This window comes from Ylistrum balloti, unplaced genomic scaffold, assembly GCF_031769215.1.
Source record: "Ylistrum balloti isolate Yb309-2 unplaced genomic scaffold, AGI_CSIRO_Ybal_v1 Utg370042, whole genome shotgun sequence".
Classification (NCBI taxonomy): Eukaryota; Metazoa; Mollusca; class Bivalvia; order Pectinida; family Pectinidae; genus Ylistrum; species Ylistrum balloti.
Window position 1 is genome coordinate 934,489 of NW_026782099.1, and position 15,772 is coordinate 950,260.

General features: G+C 36.3%; 1 protein-coding gene across 1 annotated transcript in view; it reads right to left on the reverse strand.

Annotated features, from left to right (window-relative positions):
* Positions 1–15,269, reverse strand: part of LOC132549070 (kinesin-related protein 12-like) — a 118,423-nt gene extending 103,154 nt beyond the window's left edge. The window contains exons 1-2 of the mRNA XM_060212970.1: positions 14,916–15,269; positions 10,472–10,544 (exon numbers count right to left, since the gene is read on the reverse strand). Coding sequence (XP_060068953.1) covers positions 10,472–10,544; positions 14,916–15,002 — 160 coding nt within the window. The 5' untranslated portion in view covers positions 15,003–15,269. The remainder of the gene's footprint in view (positions 1–10,471; positions 10,545–14,915) is intronic.
* Positions 15,270–15,772: the final 503 nt, after the last annotated feature.

The window sequence follows — 15,772 nt, forward strand, 5'->3', positions numbered from 1 at the left end:
AGCTGTTCAATAATCTGAATGATGATAAAAAGTTAAAGTCTTTGATGTATAATATTTGCGATGCTAATGAACCTCAAGTTCAACTCTGAAGGACACCTGATATACAAAATGGATGTTTAAATTTCCATTCCTCATAACTCCTGATTTACTGAGAATATTTTCTACTAACTGTCCATTTCTTGCTATGAACTGTTCCAAAATATGTTGGTTAGTTTGCCTAATATCCACAAGCTTTATTTCTCAATCATTATCATCATCAATCTCAATACCCACTATTGGATTACTGTAACTTGAGGAAATTTTGTCCAGAGTGGTTGTGTCATGAACAATGCTTGTTGAATGAGACACCATGTTTTGAATGACAATTCTTGTTTGGAATGACAGCCAGATATCACTTTTCAGAGAACAGCTTCTGTTGGGAGCAGTCAGTAGGATACCAGATCAGTGACAACCTCAGTAAGATTGTGGGGGCACCATTAGTCTGGAGTGGTCAGTGACAACCTCAATAAGGTTGTGGGGGCACCATTAGTCTGGAGTGGTCAGTGACGACCTCAGTAAGGTTGTGGGGGCACCATTAGTCTGGAGTGGTCAGTGACAACCCCAGTAAGATTGTGGGGGCACCATTAGTCTGGAGTGGTCAGTGACAACCTCAGTAAGATTGTGGGGGTACCATTAGTCTGGAGTGGTCAGTGACAACCTCAGTAAGATTGTGGGGGCACCATTAGTCTGGAGTGGTCAGTGACAACCTCAGTAAGGTTATGGAGGGCAACATTTGTCTTGAGAGGTCAGTAACAACCTCAGTAAGGTTATGGAGGGCAACATTTGTCTTGAGAGGTCAGTGACAACCTAAGTAAGGTTGTGGAGGGCACCATTAGTCTCAAGTGATCAGTGACAAACTCCGTAAGTTTGAAGTGGGCAACATTTATCTAGAGAGGTCACCAACAGCCTTAGTGAAGTTGTAGATAACAGTGTTCTGAAGAGGCCAGTGCGATGTAAAATTTCAATTAAAAACTTCTGTTTAAACAAGTCAGCTGTTGCAGGTAATTTTCAATATACAAGTACACAGTGAATAAGACACTTCAAGGTCACCATGTTGGATAACTTAGACTTGACCAGTCATTACAATAAATACCAATTAGGCTTCAACAAACAGACAAATAGCAGTCCATACACTGTAAGCCAATAACACTTCACAGCACTTATATAAACGAGCATTTTAACTTCCAAAGCCTGTCCTTCCTTCCAATATCGCCTAATGCGAGTGGCGCATAAAAGGTTTATGACAAATATCAATGATATCAAATGAACTGTCTTTAGAATGCTTTCAGAAAACACAGTGAACCAGGTCACAACTATTGCATTTCTTTTATATATTTATATATACTCTTTCCTTTTCATATAAATGAATTGATGACAATCCAGATTTTGACTAATGGAATTTATTTCTAGCCTCACAGCAAACTTTTGTATCAGTCAGTCTGCAAACATAACAAGTGGCCTTCAAGGTTGTTGACTTAGCAAGTTAAACACAGCTCTTAAATTCTATAAAAACATCACGATATTGATTTGTGAAGTTATGTACAGCATGGAAGTTTACTTCTAACAAAATCATTCAATTTTAACTTTGTTGTTGTTTTTGCAACTTCCAATTTTTAGGCCAGCTTTTTAGACATTCAAAAATAAAATCCTGTCAAAGCTAAGCAGAAATATCAACTATCCAAATGCTTGGATGGTTTTTGTATATGTACATTGATTATAAAAGTCAGTATGACATAGGCTTTCTGCTTCTTCTGTTATTGCTAGAACAGTTTACAATCTGGTAACTTTACATGCATTTGGAAGTGTATATTTCATAGGCAGGGAAGTTCATAGGACTTGTGTTTTGAAGGCAGTGTACTTAATTTCACAGAAGTTCACTATTACAATGACAGTTTACAATTGTATTTTATAGGACTTATGTTTATAGGCAGTGTATTTTATAGAACTTATGTTTTATAGGCAGTGTATTTTATAGGATTTATATTTATAGGCAGTGTATTTTATAGGATTTTATAGGCAATGTATTTTATAGGACTTATGTTTATAGACAGTGTATTTTATAGGACTCATGTTTATAGGCAGTGTATTTTATAGGACTTATGTTTATAGACAGTGTATTTTATAGGACTTATGACTTATGTTTATAGGCAGTGTATTTTATAGGACTTATGTTTATAGGCAGTGTATTTTATAGGATTTTATAGGCAGTGTATTTTATTTATGTTTATAGACAGTGTATTTTATAGGTATTTTATATTTTATAGGCAGTGTATTTTATAGGACTTATGTTTATAGGCAGTGTATTTTATAGGACTTATGTTTATAGGCAGTGTATTTTATAGGACTTATGTTTATAGGCAGTGTATTTTATAGGACTTATGTTTATAGGCAGTGTATTTTATAGGACTTATGTTTATAGACAGTGTATTTTATAGGACTTATGTTTTATAGGCAGTGTATTTTATAGGACTTATGTTTATAGGCAGTGTATTTTATAGGACTCATGTTTATAGGCAGTGTATTTTATAGGACTTATGTTTATAGGCAGTGTATTTTATAGGATTTTATAGGCAGTGTATTTTATAGGACTTATGTTTATAGGCAGTGTATTTTATAGGACTTATGTTTTATAGGCAGTGTATTTTATATCATTTCTGTTTTAGATGTAGAGTTTGGTGGTGAGAGAGTATGCTGTTATTTGTGGTTGGGGTATAGTTTGGTGGTGAGAGAGTATGCTGTTATTTGTGGTTGGGGTATAGTTTGGTGGTGAAAGAGTATGCTGTTATTTGTGGTTGGGGTATAGTTTGGTGGTGAGAGAGTATGCTGTTATTTGTGGTTGGGGTATAGTTTGGTGGTGAGAGAGTATGCTGTTATTTGTGGTTGGGGTATAGTTTGGTGGTGAGAGAGTATGCTGTTATTTGTGGTTGGGGTATAGTTGGGTGGTGAGAGAGTATGCTGTTATTTGTGGTTGGGGTATAGTTTGGTGGTGAGAGAGTATGCTGTTATTTGAGGTTGGGGTATAGTTTGGTGGTGAGAGAGTATGCTGTTATTTGTGGTTGGGGTATAGTTTGGTGGTGAAGAGAGTATGCTGTTATTTGTGGTTGGGGTATGAGAGAGTTTGGTGGTGAGAGAGTATGCTGTTATTTGTGGTTGGGGTATAGTTTGGTGGTGAGAGAGTATGCTGTTATTTGTGGTTGGGGTATAGTTTGGTGGTGAGAGAGTATGCTGTTATTTGTGGTTGGGGTATAGTTTGGTGGTGAGAGAGTATGCTGTTATTTGTGGTTGGGGTATAGTTTGGTGGTGAGAGAGTATGCTGTTATTTGTGGTTGGGGTATAGTTTGGTGGTGAGAGAGTATGCTGTTATTTGTGGTTGGGGTATAGTTTGGTGGTGAGAGAGTATGCTGTTATTTGTGGTTGGGGTATAGTTTGGTGGTGAGAGAGTATGCTGTTATTTGTGGTTGGGGTATAGTTTGGTGGTGAGAGAGTATGCTGTTATTTGTGGTTGGGGTATAGTTTGGTGGTGAGAGAGTATGCTGTTATTTGTGAGAGAGTATGCTGTTATTTGTGGTTGGGGTATAGTTTGGTGGTGAGAGAGTATGCTGTTATTTGTGGTTGGGGTATAGTTTGGTGGTGAGAGAGTATGCTGTTATTTGTGGTTGGGGTATAGTTTGGTGGTGAGAGAGTATGCTGTTATTTGTGGTTGGGGTAGAGTTTGGTGGTGAGAGAGTATGCTGTTATTTGTGGTTGGGGTACAGTTTGGTGGTGAGAGAGTATGCTGTTATTTGTGGTTGGGGTAGAGTTTGGTGGTAAAGATTATTTAAACAATCATCCCATCAAAACAGCGTTTGAAATAAATTACGTTTTCTACTAAATGCCAGTAGAGTTTGTAACTATGAATACTGTGAAAAAATGTTTTAGACATTGCTGAGCTGGGCCCCTATCTATGTCTATACCAAGGTATATTACGAGACGGTACAGCCCACTTCATCACTGTTCAAACAACACATCTGGCAATCCCAGGCTAAAGTTTGAAATATTTCAACTATACACTTCTGGCCAGATCTTGGATTGATTAGAATTTAAATACCAGAATATCATTATCCCTGGGTTATAGAGTACAGATGTAATACATATGTTCATGCATTACACAACACCTTCAGAGAGATGGTGTATAGGGGACACATAGTTTGGGGATATACAATGTACATCGTCCATTGACCCATGGTTTGGTGACATTACAATGTACATGGTCCACTGATCATGACCTGTAAGACAAAGACAATACAATATACATGGTCCATTGTGACATGTGGTTTAAAGGTATGCAATATACATGGTCCATTGACCTGTGGTTTGGTGACATTACAATGTACATGGTCCAGTGACCTGTGGTTTGGGGATATACATTGTACATGGTCCAGTGACCTGTGGTTTGGGGATATACATTGTACATGGTCCAGTGACCTGTGGTTTGGGGATATACATTGTACATGGTCCAGTGACTTATGGTTTGGGGACATACAATGTACATGGTCCAGTGACTTGTGGTTTGGGGACATACAATGTACATGGTCCAGTGACCTGTGGTTTGGGGACATACATGTACATGGTCCAGTGAACTGTGGTTTGGGGACATACATGTACATGGTTCAGTGACCTGTGGTTTAAGGGAATACAATGTACATGGTCCAGTGACCTGTGGTTTGGGGACGTACATTGTACATGGTCCAGTGACTTGTGGTTTGGGGACATACAATGTACATGGTCCAGTGACCTGTGGTTTGGGGATATACATTGTACACGGTTCAGTGACCTGTGGTTTGGGGACATACATTGTACATGGTCCAGTGACATATGGTTAGATATTTAAAATGGTAAAGTAGCCTGTGGTACTGGGATGGCCAGTGACATGTTCAGGGACATATAAGGTCCAGTGACCTGTGGATTGGGGACGTACCATGTACATTGTCAAATGACCCATGGTTTTAAAAAGGGCATGGTTCTGTGACCTGCAGTTTTGGGATGAATTGATCCAGTGACCTGTGGTAAGACACAGACTAATTTACTTTCTACACATCATACCACCATACTCTGTGTGTTAACATGAACTGGACATTCACACACCAAAAGGCTAATATAAATCTAATTGAGGAGATTTTGGCCTGGCTAATCATAGCATAAAATGTGTGGTCTCATTACACAAGGTTTCCTCTCCAATCATATCTGTCAACAGGCAGTCTATGGACATTAATAGTTGTACTGTTGGATTAAAAATCCTGTTCTCGGGTACTATTAGTACATACCTTGTACGAGGATCAGTTATCTAGTTTAGCAAGTCATAGAGCTATAAAATAATTTAAAAAGTTGATTATTTATAAACCCATAAAAATACTCTTAGTCTGCATACTTATCAAAATCCAACAGAAAGTAAATAAACAGGGAAAAAACACCACTTAATCCTCCTCACAATGAGCAATATTTCTGCCTGCTTGGTGACACAACAGCCCTTGTTATCAAAGTTTTGACACACCTGTGACCAGCCCTTGTTATCCAAGTTGTGACACACCTGTGACCAGCCCTTGTTATCCAAGTTGTGAAACACTTGTGACCAGCCCTTGTTATCACAGTTGTGACACACCTGTGACCAGCCCTTGTTATCCAAGTTGTGACACATTGTGACCAGCCCTTGTTATCCAAGCTGCAACTAACCCTTATCATCCTAGAGGGAACACACAAGGTGACACACCTTGTGGCCTATGGCCAAAACTTATCAAAAGTGCTGATCATGACACACCTGTGACCACCCTACAAATCTGGGTGGTGACATATGACCAGTCCCTCTTATCCTGTTGTTGACACAACTGTGACAGGTAGGTTTCTGCCTCCAAATTGAATATGCTGACACACCCAGCTCCCCACATCCCCCACTTCATGTGCATGAAAAACAAATGTTTGCTGGAACACCATCAAATATTGAACAAATTCCGCTGGCACTATATATGGCATTATAAGCTGGTACAAACAGGTAGAAACACTTGTTCATTAGTTACACACAGAATACCAACCATCACACATACTTCTTCCTGTCTGATATGTTTGTTTTATCATATCTGGAGGCAGATTACAGATAAAAAGTTTCTGGTCTACACTTAAGGTCTGCCTGATGTTTGGGCATACATTTGTCCTTCTCTAAACCATTCAATAAACTAAGAAGAAAAAGGGCTATGAAATAATATACAGTAGTTCCTACCGATGAAAACATTCTGCAGATTTTTCTTTGTACATTGTATATTTATTTTTCTTCAAACCTTTAGAAAAAGGTTCATGCACATTAGAACCATCCACACCAACATTTTACTAGGAAAATGAAATTAAATATTTTCAATATGTGTAAATCCTCTTTACCTGTCTACAATTTATGTGACATTTATCTATAAGACAGATGTCACTGATACCTACAGAGAACAGTGGAAATTATTTAAATTCACCCTCGACATAAAATTCCTCACAAAGCAGCTGTATTTAAATATATGATTTAGTATGTAGTATAAATTGCCTGCCATAAGCATTTTTATAGATCTTGATATAAGCCAACATAACACTGTATTTTGTAATGCAACGTTAGTAATGATCTGCTTAAAAGGAAGGGAGGTGTCCTTATGTTACACCCACACAAATGTTCATTATACAGTGTGTATGTACACCCCTTAAGACCTTAACTTACATTTGCACCTGGGTGATATCTTCATAGTTGTGTAAATATATTCCTAACCCTGAAATCAATCAAGTTACACACCTATGATCAGTGTAATTAAATCACCTGCACCGATGGATGTTTTCCATCAAAATCAAATGACATGCTGTGTAAGGCATGTACTGAACCAGCTAAGTGACTTATTACAATCATGTAGTGATCTTTATTTCACAGCGCCTGTTATTTATTTTCAACAATTTGGGATGGAGTCTTTCTGTCCTAATTTCGACATAAAATAGACCAACAAAAAAAAGTTTGTTTTTTGAGCAAACTGAAAATTGTGCATCAATATTAAATCACAAAATATTTTTAGCTTTTAACATCTTACTACATGATCTAACATGCATATATATATATATATATATACACATAAGGACATTTTATCATTAAAACTCTGTGGTATTACATCTTACATTCAAGTTATTCCAATTTAGGAACTAAACAGGATGCACCTGAAGTAACTGATTATCAAGTCTTTTTAGTCTGGATTATTATTGTACAGAGTTAATTACGTGAGAAATCATTAACATCAGCTGGAATTTACATTTAAATACTGATGTTTGATAGCATTTAAAGGCTTAAACAGGAAAATTATCTGCAAACCAAGTCAATAAGATGCCTGAGATGACTACAACAATGGGCTGGTATCTGTTGATTGTCATAGAAAAAATTATCTGTAAACCGAGTCACCGAGATGCTTGAGAAGATCACCGAGATGCTTGAGAAGATCGTTACAATGGTATCTCTGATTTTGAGGTATATGCTATCATTGTAAAGGAGTTCAGCCATTAAATACACAGCAAATCAGACATGAGTTTAAATAAACAGTCATGGGAACGACAATCCACAAACCTCGGCTTGTCATTGTACCAAATTGTTTCCTTATCTTTTTATAACTTTTGAAGGTCACATATTCAAACAAGGTCACTAAAATAAATAATGCATGTAGGATACATTATCAAGTTGACATTCTGTTATTCTTTACATTAAGAATGTGATAAATAAATATGAGTAAAAATATATTCATGATGTAGTAATAAAGTTTTGTATATATTATGCCATGTAAATAAACATGTAGATCTCCGATATAGGAACTCCCAGGATTCTACATATCAAATATGTAATAACTCACAAAAACAGTTTATCAGGTACAATCTGTTTGTAAATAGGACAGTAACATCTTGGTTCATAGATATGTAAGGGTGCTCTTAATCTACATTGACATTAAGGAAGGTGGCTGTATAACGACACTATAGAAGGTGGCTGTATAACGACACTATAGAAGGTGGCTGTATACTGACATTATAGAAGGTGGCTGTATAACGACACTATAGAAGGTGGCTGTATAACGACACTATAGAAGGTGGCTGTATACTGACATTATAGAAGGTGGCTGTATACTGACATTATAGGAGGTGGCTGTATACTGACATTATAGAAGGTGGCTGTATACTGACATTATAGAAGGTGGCTGTATACTGACATTATAGGAGGTGGCTGTATACTGACATTATAGAAGGTGGCTGTATAACGACACTATAGGAGGTGGCTATATACTGACATTATAGAAGGTGGCTGTATACTGACATTATAGGAGGTGGCTGTATACTGACATTATAGAAGGTGGCTGTATAACAACACTATAGGAGGTGGCTGTATACTGACATTATAGAAGGTGGCTGTATAACAACACTATAGAAGGTGGCTGTATACTGACATTATAGGAGGTGGCTATATACTGACATTATAGAAGGTGGCTGTATAACAACACTATAGGAGGTGGCTGTATACTGACATTATAGAAGGTGGCTGTATACTGACATTATAGGAGGTGGCTGTATACTGATACTATAGGAGGTGGCTATACACTTGTCATTATAGAAGGTGGCTGTATATTGACATTATAGGAGGTGGCTGTATACTGACACTATATGAGGTGGCTGTATACTGACATCATAGGAGGTGGCTGTATACTGATACTATAGGAGGTGGCTATACACTTGTCATTATAGAAGGTGGCTGTATATTGACATTATAGGAGGTGGCTGTATACTGACACTATAGGAGGTGGCTGTATACTGACACTATAGGAGGTGGCTGTATACCGACATTGTATACTGATATTCAAGGGATTGACTATACCGATGTGGCACTATACTGATAGTTGAGAGGGCAGCTATATACAGACATTTAAGCAGTTGGCTATATACAAATACTATAGGGTAGGCTGTATCAACGGACATTAAAGGAATTGCTGTAAATGATATTTAATAGGTTGCTGTATACTGACATTAAAGGATTAACTGTAAAATGATGTTATAGAAGGTGCACGTATAAAGCATTTTCTAGAATATTTAATAGCCCCATGACTGGGTAGTGTGTGGAGCTTCGATCCTACTCCTTGTACTGTATGCACCTGCTAGACCTAAGGCACACAGATTTATTGCAAATCAATAGCCTCCGATGAAAAGTTAATTTTGGAATGTGATTACTTGGACTGTAATCTGTTTGCATAAAGCTGAGGGAAGCAAAACTCTGCCAGGACATTGATTACTGGATACAGACTGAAGATGATACTTTCAATAACAATATATACGCTATACACTATATGCTTCTGTACATGTGTAGATATGCAACTCAGTGTAGAACCTTGCACACATGAAATAATGCAATAATGTCTGCATTCATACTTTGCAGAATTAGATATGTTTAGGTGTTATTTGTGTTACAAAATACCAAGAGTATGTTATATATGGTATACTGTTTTGTACATTGTATTACAATATAAAATACTTTGTCATACATCATACTAATGTGTGTTTTGTAATTATATGATATTTACTGGCAGTACAGGTTGTAATGAACTGTATAAACAGATCAAATACTTTGTTTTACATTGTATTACAGTATATTTGTTTGATATACAATAAGAAACTGTATATTTCATCTCATTTCAACAAACTTCGTGGTATAAATATATACAAATGGATGACATATTAGGCATTGCCTCCATAAATCTCCTCCACTGGTGGTATATACAACTATATAATTATTGTACATATATATTGTATTACTGTTAAGATAGTGTGAGAATTTCAGTAACATCTGATCATGATGAACAGGAATTTATCACCAGTATAACACATACATCCTACATCCTTTACTAATATGTCTACAACACAAAACCACCAGTCATCATCATCTGTCAGCAATGGATGATATAGTAATCAGACCTTACACCATTATAACGTCTCAGAACTTACACAGCAGAGTTGTATACATCAATGTCATCAATTTATTACAAAATTCTATTTTCACACATAATCCATGGTTCACTATGTAACGTAGTGTTTGTGAAAAGTTAACAATAATATAGAAACCATAGGGAATACATATTCGGACTTCCTTCCAATATTGATTTAGAATTAAAATACTGCTATATTCATTGTAATTGATAAAGAACAGTAAACAGACTCAATTTTTCGTTAAGACATATATTTCCCATGATGAAAGTCAATTGATTTTTTTCATCATAATGCAAAACAATCAGATAATAATAAATAAATTGTATATGTATTATATCTGTAATAAATTCATCTCCCTCTATTAGTTTGAAGGTACCTATTTATTGATTTATTCATTTATCACAAAGAGGAAATTAATGGTGAGCAAACTGACCTCTTGGTTCCTCATCGTCTAAGTCTTGATTTTCATCGTCAGATTCTGTTCCGGAATCATGGTCGTCATCTAACTGCAACAAAGAAAGGTCTAACATGGATCACCAAGACAACATAATTTACAAGACAGGTGCTACTGTGAGAAAAGACACATCAGTCAAATGAAAGCAATTATGCAGCAAAGCTGGAGTTCATCATCATGATCATGGTGAAACAAAGCAATACTACATGTCTCTATAACTATATAATTAAAGCTATGTACAAGATGCATATCCTGTTCACAAATGTATAGTACAGCAGCATTCCTAACGGTACAACAACAGCATAAATTACACTGCGTCTTCAATTACACAGGAATATAATACAATACACATACATCTGTAATCATGATACTAAATATTCAAAAGTTATGAATCCTGAATTTTAAGTGCATATTCAGGTACCTATTTCCACCAGGTATAAATTGCATATTAGATGCAAATTCACCGATATTTTATCTCATTTTACTGCAGTAAGTAATATCAATTGTGTACAATCACTGTACCATGGATATTTATCCAATGAATTACCATATATGCACATAGAACAATATTATACTTATAACTACAGCTTTGTAGGTCAGTTTTTATATTCTACTTCTGCAACATTTAATTTTCCAACCTCACTGAAAGTTCTGACAAAAATTAAAAGTGACTGGAATGGCTAATTCAGCGCTATGTCAATTAAGATACACGCACCACTGTCCATGCACATGCCAAAGCCATGACTGATATAATAAACACTATTCTTTTAATTTGGAGTCAGGTATGTATACGCCTCTAGATAAATCAATAATTAAAGAGAATGTGTATGCCTTCGTTAGGAGACATCTCCCAGGTGGTGATTTTTACAATAATGATCTTTAATAATTCAGGCCAAAATTTTTCTTAAATGACAAAAAGGGCATCAATGTATAACTGACTGGCATACTTAGCATTCCAGCTTCAGTTTTAGACATACAGTTAATACCAAGGGACATAAATTAACCATATATACCATTATAACATAAACCATAGAAATAAATAAGACATGTATAGTATAGGTGTCACATAGAGAAGCATCAGGTTCACATTAATCTTACAGTATACATATATATAAATGTAATTGATGTTAATTGATACACTATATTCAGTACCGTAGGAAATAACAACAACAATCTGATGTTCCCTGGTCATGTAAAATGTACAGCTACTGAAAAATACATACCAAAGCTAGAGGCTGGTGATACATATGTGCTGTGTAGGCTAAAGGCAGTATTAATGTTGTGCCAGGCAAGTAAATTCTGATGTTAGCTGAGTGTGTATTTCATCAGGTCTAAATATAGCACAGTGTAAAATTTCACTACCAGAACAGTGTCTTTTTCTTCAAATCATATATAGTTATACTAGTGTTAGTTTTTAATTGGAAAACAGTTTATTTAAACACATCAGAGTAATTTGATCATGATGCAGTAACATATAAATTGTCATGAAGGTGTGACCTTCAATGCTTGCATATGGTCATCAGATAAATATACATGTATCATATAGGTGTATATATATATATATATATATACATATATACACACAGGTATGTGTATATATATGTAGATACACAGGTGTATATATATATAGATATGCAGGTGTATATATATATATAGATACACAAGTGTCTTTTCACTGTAGATGGCAGGCTCCAAGAAAACCAAAGCCTGAAGTGTGTAGACATGACATAGTGTACAATAATGGTTAGTCAGTGAGTACCATTCCCAAAATATTGGAGAGTGGGTGCTCAAAATCTGATCAGGCCCCACAAGAAAGCAAGCATTCAATATTCAAATATTTGAGTCCCAAATCTCACTGAATATATGATATAAATCATTCTGCATTTGAGCTTGACACAGAATGAAGACCTAATGTCAACATAAATGGTTATCATGTTTAGGAGCAATCAGGAAAGACTTTACAATATGGTTTGACTAGAGACTAGGAATGGCAGTAATTTTTAAAATACCAGGATATTAAAAATTTACGAGCACTTATCCTAATTTGTTGACTTTATCAATGTCACAAAGCCACTCAATTAAATATGCTAATGTCGCATTAGTACAACTTCATTCTTTAATCACCTATTGGTAGTTACGTGGTCATTCAAAAGTAAATGACATAAAATACATGTCATAATTCCATTTACTTACACTGATGTCTGTCATCAGTGTTTAATGAATACACACCTGTCATGTACAAACAGCTGCATATCAAAGGACAAGTGTGCTATCAATAGAAATTTATTTAGATTAAAAGTACTTTAAATTTTAGTAGTCCTTTCCAAGTTGTGAATTATCTAGGTCAGCAGAAAAACAACTGGGTATGGGATTTATATGCAGCCGAAACGTCATGCCTGTATTGAATTTTTCACTGAGCTTGCTAAAGCTTGATACAAGATTCTACACATATTTTATTCTAAACTTTAAAATGTACAGTTATTCACTCAAGACACCAAACAGATTTTACAAAATCAGACCATGTCATTGTAATGTATAAAAAATCCTGGTGAATTATTCAAGCTTGGCACAGAGCCAATGAAAAATACTTTATACTCAACAAGGAGTAGGTGGTTATTTTTTTGCAATGAAATTGAATGTGGGCTATGGGTGATCATTATATTGTCAATGTTGTCTACCGGGCATTTCAACAACACAGGTAGCAATTTCGCTTGTGTCTATGTCAGAATTTACAACATCCATCGCTCTTCAAATGTACATAGTGTAGTCTTCAAGATGTCATCTATTATCCTATATACAACACAGCATTATCATTATATTATTCTTATAAAAGTGTAGTATTTATGAATGTTAAATTTTGCATTTTTCCTTCTAGGTCAACTCATGCATCACTAATTTTATTCAATCACAACACTGCACACTGATTTTCTCTCCCACAACATTAATTTTCTCTACCACAACACTGATTTTCTCATCACAACAATTACTTTCTCTATCAAAACACCAATCTTATCTATTATAACAATGGTTTTCCCTAAATGACAATAGGTTTATTATTCTAAGAAAAATATTCCCTACATCAGCAGTTTAATGCCTAAACACCAAGACCCCACCACTCTCCCTTTTGATATTCATATGTACACCACACATCGGTCAGTACAGCATGTTTCCAAATCCTAGCCTTCCCCGTCCCTAGAACCTTGTCTGAAATTCTCTTTTCCCCTCTTCATGTCGTATTCTTCACTTTGCTCTTCTTAACATTATTTTCATCCTGACCACTAAAAATAACCATTAAAATCCAAATTCAGATATTTTGACCTTGCAACAGTCAATCATAGAACTTTTCAAGTCTGCATGCAGTGCGAAACGGAATTCTGAAGTCCAAAATCATAGGGAAAAAATGGCAACCGATGATGTTTCCTTTATACTGTCAATACATGGCCAAGAAGAGTGACTTAGCAGAATTTCAGAGTCAGCAAGGATGCTGAGAAAGAATGACTGATTAAAATTTCTGAGTCAGCAACGATGGTGAGAAATGGTGACTGATCACAGTTTCCTAGTCTGTGAATGGAGACTGATCAGAGTTTCAGGGACTGTGAACAGAGACTGATCAGAGTTTCAGGGTCTGTGAACGGAGACTGATCAGAGTTTCAGGGACTGTGAACGGAGACTGATCAGAGTTTCAGAGTCTGTGAATGGAGACTGATCAGAGTTTCAGGGTCTATGAATGGACACCGATCATAGTTACAGGGTCTGTGAATGGAGACTGATCATAGTTACAGGGTCTGTGAATGGAGACTGATCAGAGTTTCAGGGTCTATGAATGGAGACTGATCAGAGTTTCAGGGTCTATGAATGGACACCGATCATAGTTACAGGGTCTGTGAATAGAGACTGATCAGAGTTTTAGAGTCTGTGACGATGATGAGAAACAGGTTACTGGTCAGTGAACCTTTGGTTAACTATTAAGTATACATCCCTGTAAATTCTCACCTATTGTGAATCGCTAAAGTGGTCAGTAACAAATACTACAAGTTCTTCCCAAGTTATTGTAGCCTATGATGCAATTCGTGATGGAAATAAATCGAAAATTGAGCCTTACAAAACCGACAATCTAGACCCTCTGCTAGCGTTTGTCAAAGGGGGCCGAGGGAAGGAAGGTGTGTTGACCATTCTACACGGAAGAAAATAACAGAAAATGATCATTCCTCAACTGACTTTCATACTGACTGACACCATTGCAGGTCTACAAGACAATTTGCAGTAAATCACAGATTACAAGATATTAAAGCCCATCTATAAGCATGCCTACCTAGGTCATATTAGTATTTGACAAAAATCATATTTCACAAAAAAAGAAAAGAAAGAAAAAAAAACACATTGAAAAAATAACGACCCCCTTCAAAATTTGTCCAGATCTCACCTTTTCTTGATAAGGCTGAACTTCGTTCAGTGTCTGTGACTTGAGCTTTAGAGTGAGATACTTCAGCATATCCCGTTTGGATGACATATACCCTGGTCTGGTGGTGATACCCGCTAGCCACCCGGGCTGCCCCCAGTAACTCCAACTCTTCTGACAAGGAAGGCAGCGGGTAAGCCGGTCCTCGCGTTTTGGGATTCCACAGGTGCATCAGATGGCTAAAGATGAAATCGACACCAAATGGTCACCACTAACACACAAATGTATCCATTTCATAGAATATTGACCATTTCTCGTGATGATAATGTTCCACTTTACAAGTCATGCATAGTTTTACACACGCTGTCACCCTCCCGACGTGTGGTTTTCCCTACTACAACCGTAGTAAAAGGATATCGCACTGTGTATATCAACTGCAGGAATGTTTCATTTGTGTAGGGGGAATAACTTTAACGATAACTAGGTCAACCAAGTAAAATTGATTGCTGAACTTAAATTACAAATGGAAGTTTGAATGAAAAGTTGTATAGAAATTTCTTGGTGCAACAATCATAAAACAGTCAAATTAAAAAGCGTGCCTAAAATAATAGTGAAACACCACTGAATATAACACCCCTTCCACGTTGGACTAGGCTAGTTGGAACCGTTGTCTGATTGGTTCATTGCAATATACTGTAACACCGGGCAAAGTTGGCAGAGAGCCAAATAGTGTAAAATACCGTACACATTGAGGCCACAGGAGTTGTAATTGATTGATGCGAAATCATACACACCGGTGTAGCGGGCTATAGGTAATAGGTTTCTCACCGAATCGTAAACTCTATTTTAATGATTGTTGAAAGATCCAACAACCACATGAA